General features: G+C 32.5%; 2 protein-coding genes across 3 annotated transcripts; both read right to left on the minus strand.

Moving 5' to 3' along the window:
- Positions 1–434: 434 nt before the first annotated feature.
- Positions 435–10,002, minus strand: LOC114414406. Its single transcript, XM_028378662.1, has 13 exons — positions 9,982–10,002; positions 4,509–5,663; positions 4,315–4,428; positions 4,189–4,221; positions 3,745–3,916; positions 3,442–3,620; positions 2,478–2,614; positions 2,152–2,247; positions 1,993–2,062; positions 1,830–1,907; positions 1,577–1,703; positions 648–737; positions 435–577 (listed from the first exon to the last, which is right to left on the minus strand). The coding sequence occupies exons 2-12, from the start codon at positions 5,532–5,534 to the stop codon at positions 676–678; spliced, it is 2,094 nt and encodes a 697-aa protein (XP_028234463.1). The 5' UTR covers positions 5,535–5,663; positions 9,982–10,002; the 3' UTR covers positions 435–577; positions 648–675.
- On the minus strand, positions 9,865–11,843 carry LOC114414407 (histone chaperone ASF1B-like). Of its 2 annotated transcripts, XM_028378664.1 has the most exons (4): positions 11,572–11,843; positions 10,824–10,939; positions 10,368–10,731; positions 9,865–10,018 (listed from the first exon to the last, which is right to left on the minus strand). In XM_028378664.1, the coding sequence occupies exons 1-3, from the start codon at positions 11,678–11,680 to the stop codon at positions 10,378–10,380; spliced, it is 579 nt and encodes a 192-aa protein (XP_028234465.1). In that variant the 5' UTR covers positions 11,681–11,843; the 3' UTR covers positions 9,865–10,018; positions 10,368–10,377. The 2 variants fall into 2 exon arrangements, with proteins under 2 accessions (XP_028234465.1, XP_028234464.1); XM_028378663.1 differs by lacking the exon at positions 9,865–10,018 and having other exon boundaries at positions 10,139–10,731; positions 11,572–11,841.
- Positions 11,844–12,118: the final 275 nt, after the last annotated feature.

The raw sequence follows: 12,118 nt of genomic DNA on the forward strand, positions 1-12,118 counted from the left end.
CATCCTTAACCGATTAACATTTTGCCATAAACAAATATTCGCTTCTCATACAAAAAGAAAAATTGAGTATATTGATGATTTAATATGATGTCCAATTTTATTAACATGCGAGGTATTTTATTACATAATAAAGATGGATCTTGTCATATGTTAACTTGTCAATAAAACACTGTTTGAAAATAATTTGTGGTGGATTTGAAATGATCAAATTTCACTATAAAAAACATTTTATTATTTAAGATAAAATATATATCCAGCATGCTATACAATAATTAGATTGCTTGCATCCGAAGTACTCTAGCATGATTTATGAAGTACTCCAACATCCCAACATATTCTCGTGTCTACTAAGGCAATAAGTAGCAGTATAAAAACTCTTGGTAGATTTTCATGGTCGATCATGGGCATGACAATATATGAACACAAATTCAATATATATTAATTTGATATTTCTTCCGACCTGAGTACGAGGATGGCACACAGTATATTAATTAAACACACACGCCAATACATAATGTATTTAATTATTGACGGGTGTTCTTAACACAAAATATCTTTGAGTTTTATTCACAGATTAATTAAGTGGCTTGATATTTAAGATACATAACAGATAGTGTGATTGAGCTCAGCTCACGAACAACCAATTATTTATGGTCCAACATTGTATTGCACGTGCTACTGTTTATTGCCTTTTTCAGACGAATTCTTGTACCAACTCATGAATTTCGCTATAAACTCTGTAAGAAAAATAAAAAAATAAAATTGTGTCATGAAACATGTAATGGGATTGATGGATGGTCCAATATCATATTATGAAACAACAAAAATAAAAAATAAAACTGAAACAAAAATTTCGGCCGAAACAATACAGAATATGTATTTGGGCTCAAACAGAGCTGTAAATAAAGCTTCTGCCATAATTAGAGACGGAATAAAATAGGTTATAGACGGAATATTGTGGTCTCTACCAAAGAAGGATTGGTACTTTCAATCGGATAGAAATTCTCTCCATTTCTTTCAGCTTTTGAAAAAATAAATGAAATGGCGAGGATACATATTTTTTTAATAGTGATATTTATTTTCTCAAAAGTTTAGTAATACAAGAAATGAAGAGGATCCATTCTCCTCTCAATCAAGGGACGGAGACGATTCTTACTAGAAAGAAAGCTTAATTATTAAAATGGTTCATTTGTTTATTTAAAAAATTAATTAAGTCCTCGTATTTTTTTTCAAAAAATGTATTACGTAGGCCTTTTTCATTCAATTGAGCTTGAAGTCACTAAGTTACGAATTCTAACAGTTTCTGCATACAAATAATAACGATTAAAAACCACCATGTGTGTATTACGTGGAACCAAACCAAATAGTGCAATCTATACTTAATAGGAATTATTTGATATCATTTAATATTATATTTATTATCTATAGAAGAAACTTTTAACGACCCACGCCTAGCGTAAAAAAGTAGTTTGAAACTATTAAACTGAGTTACGCCTCTGGTGTTATTTGCAAAACAAATTGCCATGAATTAAACATAGTAAATACTAAAGGACACAAAATTAGAAAGTATTTTTACCTTCGACTTTTAAGTAAGTTAACCTATTCTGATTGGTTGAATCATAGTTCTTCTCATCCGATTCCGCTTGTTTGTTTTGAGCATGACCGAACTGCTTCATAGTTTGAAATTTGATGTCACTAGGTCTCTGAAAAGGAATAAAATATAGTTTCATGATCCCCTTTAGCTTTACAAAATTTAGGGGACAAAAATATCCACCAAACACAAAATAAATTAAATTACAAAAAAAAAAAAAAACAGTTTGAGTTTTTACAATGAACTCCTTGTCGAGTTTGGCAACCCCTGCCCGTAGCGATTCATCAACTAGATTCGTTAACTCTGGTACCAATGACTGCATATATAGTCCAAATTTACTTATCTCATTTTCACGTTAACAAAATATTTTTTTTCTTCTGAAATACACCATCATGTCTTACCTTGTAAATAAAGTCGGGAGGAACATCATGAATCATAAGACTTTGAAGTTTTCTACGAATGACGTACAACCTATAAGAAAGGAATAATGGTTGTAAAGTAAGTTCATCAGAAAATAATAAGATTTGTTTTCAAATGAATTCTAAAGCTCAATTCCTTACTGTCGTGGACTTTGCTCTTCGGCTACTTTTTTGGCAATATTAAAAATATCTTCCTCCCACCCAGTTAGAATTAAATCGTCGTCTTTGACAGCATCCCTGCATGCAAAACAATTAATCATTTGAGAAAGTAATGCCATGCAAGTGCCTGAGCTTAATCTCCCTCAAGATATTTCTTTTTTAAAATTTCCAAGACTGCTATTTATCTGTTTCTTTCTTAAGTTGTTTTTCTCTCTCTTATACATTTCACTCCAAAATTGATCAAATAATGAAATTGACTAAAACAATTTTCTATATGACAATAGAAAAAAAAAACATTATCGACTTACTTATTTCGGCAAGTGGCCTCCAACGATCGAATGGCTTGGCGTAGATTGTTTTTGGACCTCAAGATTATCTTCTCCACTAAGTTGCGTGATAATTTTATTCCTTCCTCTTTTCCAATATTTTCCAAAATCTGAACAAGCTGCTGACTCAAAAGCATGAAAAAAAAAAAATCAAAGCCTTATCAAATAACGTAACTTTAATGGTTAATTTGGTGTCTTCTCAAAACATTAGTGAAGAATCTATGATTTTTGTTACATCTAAGTTGTATAAAATCCATTTCTAAAGTTTTTACTCATAATTTAGAAGAACATCAAACTTAGTATAAAAGGAGAAACATCCACCGTGATGTCAATCTCTAACCTTTATAAAAACTAATAATGGATATGAAAAGGGAAGAAAACTACACCCTCTCATACTAGTTTTAATTATTGTAATTTCTATCGCCTGTCCATTAGGTTATACATATGTTTGGTTCTACCAAAAAAAAATACATACATGTATATTTTCTTTCTTCCCTCTAATTAATTGCATATTATATGCAAGGATTTAATAACACGATACAAAAATGTACCAGATGATTAGATTTTCAATCTAGCTATCCTTCTACTGCAACTCAATTTGGGATTATAATTACACAATTTTGCCAACGGGATGGCATTCCAAAACCAAAAGTCACAGATATGCCAATCTTGCTTATAAGTGTTTTTTTCACTCAAGCAATTCCGAAAATCTCTTTTCAAGTTATGTAACGGACTGAAGCAGTTAATGCGTTATATTTTTCAATACATAAAAGAATTTTTTTATTTCTAGGAATCAGAAAGAGAGAATGTATAATAATTTATGTATCTTATTTGATCAACCGAGGGATTAAATTAATGGGAGGATAAAATAGTATTAAATTGTACTATTAGTTTTGAAAGGAAATAAAATGAACTGAAACGGAAAAAAGAAGTTGGAAATTGTAACCTCTTGGGTTGATGGTGATGAAAGGCGGACAGTGATGCAAAGTGGCTTGACAGGTTGGAGCTTTGATTCATCAGAGCAACAAAAGAATACCTTATTACAGCCTTTGTACTTCTCTAGTAACCACTTAATATACAACAAGGATTCTATGGATAGTTTCTCCGCCTCATACAAAATTATTGCTTTCCAACAAATACAGTAGGTACTCAAACGTGTTAGTATTAAGTTACTTGATCAAGAAACAACGACACCTTTATTTTGCATTACTAGCGGCTAATTAATTAAAACTCTTAAGAGTGTAGGTACCTTTGCAGTTCTCTGGGCAACAAGGCTCCGAGTTATTTATGAGCTGGCCATATGTTTCCTTGAATAAATCAACAATTACATGCTTTTCATATCCCTTTGTCTCTGACAGATTCACCTCAACATGGTGGAGTGATTTCTTCACTCGCACTTGGAGATTATTCACCATTTCACCCTATGCATGGAAATAAATTTAACCAGGCAATCAATTTATTTTTCTTGTTAATCAACAAACGTAATATTACTATGGTGGCCTCCAACTGCCTTAGCGGGAATAGTGACATAGATATTTGGGACTATTCGGTTGTAAATTGTTTTTAAGGAACAGTTTGATTTTTTTCTTCTTTCAATTTTCTGGTCCATAGGAACAATTAGTGTATCATTTTGTTGAAGAAAGTGATAAAAAAGAGAGCATATAAATGATGACTGATGGTAAATACGTATTACCTTCATATTGAAGTTTCTACATTCTTCTATGACCTGTCATTCAGTAGCAAAGTAAAACTATCATTGTAGTTTTTCTATTGTAAACACACACACACACAGGTTACAAATATATCTAAAATCATTTACCTGCACCTTGTCGGCGCCAAATACCTCTCGAAGCATAGCCCGTATCATGGATCTCTTTCCAACACTTGGTGGTCCTTCAAATATAAAATGACTGCAGCCACAACCCTCTTTCACCTGTGCAATTATCCCAAAAGATGTTGCGAAGTTGCTCTTTTCTTAATAGACACTGATAAATAAAAGCGAACATATCTCACCTTTGCTTTGAGCTGAAGGGCGTTGTCTTTGTTGCAGATGAAGTCATCTAAGGACATGGGCTGGTATTTGGTTGCCCAAGTATACTGGTAGACATTTCCACCCTCTTCGCATTGTGATTCTGAAACAGACAAGCTTAAGGCCTTCTTCTCCTCTACATGGTCGCTTCTTTCTGTTTCTGATACTCTCTCCCTCAATGGTTTCTCTTCAATAATCATTTCCTTTTCCACCAAGACACTCTCCCTCAATGGCTTCTCTACAATAATCATTTCCTTTTCCACCAAGACACTCTCCCTCAATGGCTTCTCTACAATCACCATCTCCTCCAAAATCATTTTCTCTGATGCTTTGTCTTCTAACACACTAATCTCTCTCAAAGGCTTCTCTTCATCCATCACCTCCACATCAATTTCTTCTAATGAATAATTCCCAACTTCACTTTCTTCGGTAAGAAAGTCAACGTGATGATGAGCTGCATCGAGAATCAAGTCCTTCAAAGTGGGTACTCCTGGTGGGGTAGTTTTGATACTGAAAGGAGGAGGATCAATTGATGATAGAAGGGCACTGTAATCGGTGAGAAGACCTCTATAGTAAGGACTAGGGAGGTATGAAAAGGAGTTGTTGGGAGGAAAAGGAATAGGATGGTCGTCAGGGGTCCAAGAACTAATTTTAAGAGCAAGAAGACCTTTATAATATGGACTAGAAAGAAGGTGATCAGTGGTAGTGGTAGGGGTATGAAGCTGAGGCTCAGGGATAGCAAGGGATTGGTCAGTGAGACCCTTGTAATATGGACTATTAGAACTCTGGTGGTCATTGATGTGATCATATGGGCGAAGGTTGAAGGAAGGGAAGGAAGTACTAGTACTAGGGTTAGTGTTTTTCCTCCTACTTCTCCCAGACTTGTTGGAACGGATGTTGTGGCGGGAAGGTGAGATGCGAGTCTTGGATAGGCTCTGATCGGAAACAGTTGGTTGCTTCATTCTTGGGCTTGACAGTTGCATTGCCAGATTGTGCTCACCACTCACCATTGCTTCTATACCTCAACCATATACCATATGCCTCACAATTTGTACTCGGACTACCCAAGAATGCGATACTATCCATGCAACTACTTCGTTACTCACTAGGTCCACCTTTTCATTCTTTCCACGCCAACTCTGTAATATTCCCATTAGCTTAATCAAATACCTTTTTTTTTTTTTTTTTTACAAAAACACGTATTCATCTATATCTCCTGCAGCCTACGGCACACATACTCTACATCTCTTATATGATGGTTGTATCTATTTCATTTATCACATTATATTACATATTGCATCTATATTTCTTTCTTTCTGGATGTATATTAGCGCTAGGTTTCCTTGCATCATTTTCGTTATCATTTTTATTAGGGTTAACTTAAATATGCTTTTTATCTTCAAAATATTGACTCATTGGTTTTAGTCATTCAAAAATAATTTCATTACATTTGGCCTCTAAAATTTTCAAAATTCTCCTTTCAAGAATCATTTATTTATCGTCGTTAATTTGTTTTAATGTAAGCTACTCCACCTATTGTTAACAATGTGACCGAGACTCAAACTATTACGGTCAATACATTTGTTGATGTTTGTTAATTACTAGAATCAAATTTTACCAACAACAGGTAATATATGAGTTTAATTGTATGAATAATAGTTATAATATGATTTTTTTTCTATTCGTGTAGGAAACACCAAATGCTAATGGTGGAAGAGATACAAAAGCTAATGTTGAACATAATGCTGAAAATGAAAGTGCTATAATTACAAGTATAACTTAATGATAAATTAATCTTTTAATATAAAATAATATCATATTGGTCTTAAATATTATAGTTTAATGCTAAAATAATTTCATAAAAGTTTAATAATAAAACATAATTATTATACTTTTTAAACATTTAAGGACTAAATTAATTTTTAATTTTTTTAAGGATTAAATTGTCATCAAATTACATATTTAGGATCCAAGCAAAAATTGTTATTTAGCCCATTGTAAAAGACATTAAAATAAGAAAGATCGACAAACTTCAATGGAATTAGTGGTCAACAACAATGATTGTTTCGTGTTCATATTGTAGTCTTTAATTTGAGTGCAACGTGTAGAGAATTGTATGCATCTTCAACAATGGCCAATGGGTTTTTGTCCTTCAACAAAAAATGCCAAGAGAATGGGTCTTCGAGAATGGTGTTAGGCAACAAGAATGACTTGCAATTTGGAGAAAAAAACCATGAAGAAAGAATAGACAGATCGTGGCCTAAGTTCTCTGTTTTAGATGAGCCAGCATAGAAAGGATTCTGCAAGCGATTTGTCTCGGTAAAGGTCTCTGGACTCGTAAACTTGTACGATTCTACAAGTTGATTAGTGTCTGACGGTCACTTTTTGTGATTTTGTTTTGTTGCAGTGATAATGTTTTGATTCATATTGTTAATGATTCACGTTCTAGAAGTCTAGAACTTTTGAGGGGGGAAATATAAAACTATCTATGGCTTTAAATCTAATAGCAGTAAATTTGGAGTAAAAAAGGTACTTTTTTATTTATTTAGTGAATTTCAAAGTTGTCACAAATTTCATCTAATATTTTCTTCCGGTAATCTCTTCCTCGTGTTGAATAGCATCGACGGTGCATTCCTTCAAAGAAGAGTTGCTGAATAGTAATTTAGGAGGTTGAATTAGAGATTCATAATGAAGTAGAAAGGGAGTAATTTAGGAGTATGGACTAAGAATAGTAAACGGGAATGAAAGAGTAGGATTGTGAAGAAGGAGGTTGCTTCATATTTGGCTATATATGCCTCTTAATTTCATAATATCCACGCAACGCCTACCTCGTTACGTTGCTCACTAGGTCCCCCTCCACCTTTTTCTTATCACCACGCCAACTCTACATTGTTATTAATGGAGTAATCGAGGATCAAATATTTTTATACAGACATGTCTTTATTATTATTTTTGAGTTTGTCTTAGGCACCTCAAGTGAAAACGAGATTATAAAATATTAAGAATCTTTAATCGTAAAAATAGATTCTTTCTCTTCAAGTTATATATTTTAATTTAAAATATAGGAGTAAATTTATCGTATGTATTTCATTTTTAGATTCATATCATATAATACAAATTTTGGAATATAGATTCAACAATTTCACACTTTAATTAACTAACTCTATCCTCTCTTGACAAAGGACAGATCTCGCAAATATGAAAAAAAAAAGGAGTTGAAGACAATAAAGTTTTAATATACATAATTATATTGATTAACAATTTTTTGGTGTATCATATAAATATATTTAAATTTATGTAAAATTAAAATTAAATTATTATAAAAGTTTAATAGACATGCACTACTGTTTTAGTGTTAGTTTACAAGTTTTTATAGTATTAACCAACATGAAATAATTTTCAATTTAATTATTATAAAAGTAAACACATCTATTATACATAACGACATATATTAATTACTTACATTATTTATTCTTGTTATAATTAAATAATGAAACCACATGTTTTAACGATAAATGAGAACCTTAATATCATTATATAAGAATAAATTAAAGAAATAAAATTTTTAATTTAAGATAAATTAGGCTTACTTATTAATTTTGGTTTTTTTATTTAAAATTTTCAATTAGTTCTCTGCTTTTGAAAACTTCAATAAAGTCCTTTTTCAAAAAAAAAAAATCTCCCATTAAACCTTTTTCGTCCAATTAACGCTAACAAACAAATACTGGCGACTTTGATTTATGCATAATGGTGGTTATATAAAGTGCTACCATTATTATTTTTTTGGATAAATTTATGAAACTGCCACAAATTTGTTTCCTTCTCTTGCTCTTGTCGTAGCACAAAGCCACAAACTGACAACAACAAGGTCGAAAAGGGGATGCTAGAAAGTGCGATGTTGGAGGACACTGAAACACTGTGTTTGATCCCTAAGTGCACTTGTCTCACCTCCCACACTACTCAAGCCCAAAACCCTGACCCGCTGATCCTCGTAATCATCATTTTTTTAATATTGTAACTCTATAATCGCCATTATGCATCAATCAAACTGTCGGCATTTCTTTGTTAATGGTGTTAACATTAATTGGACTTTTTTTTATAAAAAAAAAAAACCTGATTGACCATTTTAAATAACTAAATTAATAATTAAGTCAAAAAAATTTAAAAAATAAACTGTGTAAAATAATTATTAATTTGATATGATATTTAAAATTTATAATCATAAATAATTAAACGTTAACAACCATATAAGTTGACGTTAAATTTAAAACATTTGAGATAAATAAATAAATAACAAAATAGAAATGTTTAAACAAAGAGAAATCACATATATTAAATGAAAATTGACCAAGATAAGTTTTCATTCTACTATATTAAAATAAAACATACTTTTTCATATAAAACCATTTGTTCTGAGCATCCGTGCCTCCTTGCCTCAAATTTGTCACTGCTTTTGAATATTTAAAAAAATCATGTAACGTTGTATATAGAAATATAACTAAAGAGTAATTTCAAATTTTACAACCACTTCATTTATTTTGTATATTACCATGTTTAGTCTTGAGATTGAGGCTGAGTACTTAAGAAAGTCTAACAACAATAACATTGAATGTCTATTACATATTGGAGAGACGGACAGGTGACTTTCCTAATGTTATGTTCCATTTATTTTGTGCATTGAAAATGAAAAAAAAAAAAAATCTGGTAATTTAGAAGGATCGTCTTTCTCAATATGGTCATGCCAAACCCACAATCATACTTGGTGCAGGACATCACAAAACTTTTAAATTTATCATACATTTTTTGGCATAATAAGATTTTAACATCCTAAACCAATATAATTGTTTAATGTTTTGGAATGACAGACACTCATGGCACAGTATACCATGAATAGAACTTGATATTATATAAAAGGCTTGAATATGTTTTTAATCCCTGTAAAATTAGTGAGGTTTAATTTTAATCCTTATAAGAAATTATCTTTGGTTTTTATCCCTACAAGGTTGAAATTTTGTTTTTGGCTCCTACTATTATGCAACACTCATTAACAACTTAGATGTTTAGCAAAAGTTCAAGTGACCATCCTAGGTAATACCTATTAGTGATGAACTTTAGGGACCATTTGAGATGCACTAGCATACACTAAACTCTAGCATACACTAAACTAAGTCAAGCATGTGAAAATTCAAATTCTACTTAATAAACTAGCCAAAATTTACAACTCATTTTGTTCATGTATACTTTAGGGTGAACATGGATCAACTTTGAGAGGATTTTAAATCTAAACCAATGAAAATGATAGGGCCAAGTTGGGTCAAATGACCCAACTGATCACAATCATGTTGGGACGAGTCATCGGATTAGAAATTAAAATTTCAACATGTGACTTGCAAAGGAAGAGTCAATTTTAAAGATTTCAACATGTGACTTTTATAATACCAGAGGCAAAAACCTTACCACTGTGCCAAGGTTCACCCTGAGCCTATTGCCAGCCCTAGACATTATATTATTAAACAAAAATTCTTAGATCAACTGAATAGAAGAAAAACTAAAAATGACCTAAAGCTAGCTTACAGTGAAAAACTTCTTTACACATCATAAAGACTATGATTTGTGAAAATGAGTAATAATCCATAAAATTGGGTTTTCATTGCAAAGCTTCATTCAAAGCAAACTGGTTTTCATACGTTACAATCATTTTGAACCTAGCACTCTGAGGCCACTACTTCTAAAAGAGCTCATAAATCTCATTCACATCATCGAACAGAGATTCACAAAAATGATATCATAATCCATACAGCGAATTAGATGTTGGATATTTAGGAATTGAAAGGTCTGCATACCTACAAAATGTTAAGAATCCTTCTCATCTGGAGGATCACGATCAACTACAGCAAGTGGATCTTCTCCAGTTTCCGATGGGTGCTCAGATGGAGGGGGTTGTTGCTCTTCATTTTCATTGTTCTCAGGGTGGAAATTGATGGGGAACTTTGTGACCCTTGGTTTATCAGACAAAATGTTCCTTTGAACCCTATCGATTAAAACCTTTGGTGGAGGTTCCTCTCTCAGCTGCTCATCATCATAATCATTGTTCACATAATAGCCAACACGAATAAATTCCTGACCCAGATAGGAGCAGGTCAACAGAAGCACAGTGACACCAATTATATCTTCTTCACGAATCTTGGATGGATCTGGTGGATCTGCCTGCAATCCAAACAGTGTATTAAAGGTTTGAGTGTATGAATGATTGCATGGTGCAACACAGAACTCAAAAGATTAGTATTCATAAAGCTTGCCTGTAAAACAAAACGATAGTTTCCAACGTTGACAGGACCAACAAGGACACTCTCTAATAATTGATCATAGGTCTCATCCTCAGCAGATCCAACATAAATGAGCTTCCATTCCAAATCTGCACCCACAAGACAACATACATTGTTACAACCAAACATGGTAAAGTAGACCACAGAAATAAGATGATGCGTGAGTAAAATATTAGTGAAAACTGAAGAAGGTGGGAAAATAGGCTTTTAGACCCAAATTCGACATGAGAATTTCAATTAAGCTTGTTCCCTGAAAATCAGTCAGCAGAAAAATGAAATTGAATATTTCAGAACTGTTTACAATGGGGACAAAAAAATGTTTACAGAAAAAGGTGAACACTAAGTTATGAGAATGTATGATCAACAAGCAATGCTTTAATAGTTGAGCAAAGAAATCCCCCCATTCAGTACAAAGAAAAACTATAGTATGCAATCCGTGATATGGTTGAGAAAATACATGTTTTCGGGTAAATTGGGGGTTTGGCGTCCTCCCTTTTACTTATGTATAAATAGAAGAAGAAATGAAAGGGGGATACAGTATAGAGTAAAAAGATCTGACAGGGGTTGAAAAGAAAAAGCCTATATGTCATATAGCTTGGTATCTAGAACAAATAGTGAAGGCACAGGGAAGAAACTAGTCCTAAAATCAAAATAGTTAGCGAGAAAGAGAGAGTAGAGAATGGAAACCCTAAAATAAAAAAGAAGAGAAGGAAGGAGTTACCATCTTTGAGAGCGGTGAGACACTCGTAGGAAATCTCGAACTGAAAGGGGGTCAGAAAGGAAGCAGGGTTGTCCAGGACGGTGACGTTGGTGATGTTCACAGCACTCATCTCAGTATTCACAAAACACAAAAAAGAAGAAGAAGAAGAAGAAGTGTGTTGGCGGGAGAGGGTTTTCAAGACAACACAACTCGCCTCCGCCCAGAAAAATATCACTAATGCATACCCTATGAATTAAGTTGGATAAATGCATACAAAAATGTGTTTAAATTTCCAAAAATATCATTTTTCTTTGCTTAAGTACTACTACCAACCCAATTGATAGTCCGTCTCACAATCCAATTAACTAACAAGTTTAAATTTTGGCAAAATAATGGGCTAGTTCATACTTCTTAGGCCACTCGCTTTTTTAAACATAAAAATACAAAATTATCAAAATAAATTAACTTTCATATAACAAATTAATATAATTTCTTAATTACTATAAACTTTTATAGTATGCTTGGACTTAAATTTTTACAACTTAGTCATGCATTAGATGAGTGTTAT

Source organism: Glycine soja, chromosome 6, assembly GCF_004193775.1.
Source record: "Glycine soja cultivar W05 chromosome 6, ASM419377v2, whole genome shotgun sequence".
In the NCBI taxonomy this organism is placed as follows: Eukaryota; Viridiplantae; Streptophyta; class Magnoliopsida; order Fabales; family Fabaceae; genus Glycine; species Glycine soja.

What these genes read in the sequence shown, in the direction of transcription:
- LOC114414406 (XM_028378662.1), bottom strand. Translation starts at nt 5,534, where the DNA reads ATGGTGAGTGGTGAGCACAATCTGGCAATGCAACTGTCAAGCCCAAGA. An exon ending in GAGGCCACTTGCCGAAATAA is followed by an intron (nt 2,248 to 2,477) that starts GTAAGTCGATAA and finishes TTTTGCATGCAG; the next exon opens with GGATGCTGTCAAAGACGACG. An exon ending in CTCCCGACTTTATTTACAAG is followed by an intron (nt 1,908 to 1,992) that starts GTAAGACATGAT and finishes CTATATATGCAG; the next exon opens with TCATTGGTACCAGAGTTAAC.
- LOC114414407 (XM_028378664.1), bottom strand. Translation starts at nt 11,680, where the DNA reads ATGAGTGCTGTGAACATCACCAACGTCACCGTCCTGGACAACCCTGCT. An exon ending in TCTCACCGCTCTCAAAGATG is followed by an intron (nt 10,940 to 11,571) that starts GTAACTCCTTCC and finishes TTGTGGGTGCAG; the next exon opens with ATTTGGAATGGAAGCTCATT. An exon ending in ACTATCGTTTTGTTTTACAG is followed by an intron (nt 10,732 to 10,823) that starts GCAAGCTTTATG and finishes TTTGGATTGCAG; the next exon opens with GCAGATCCACCAGATCCATC.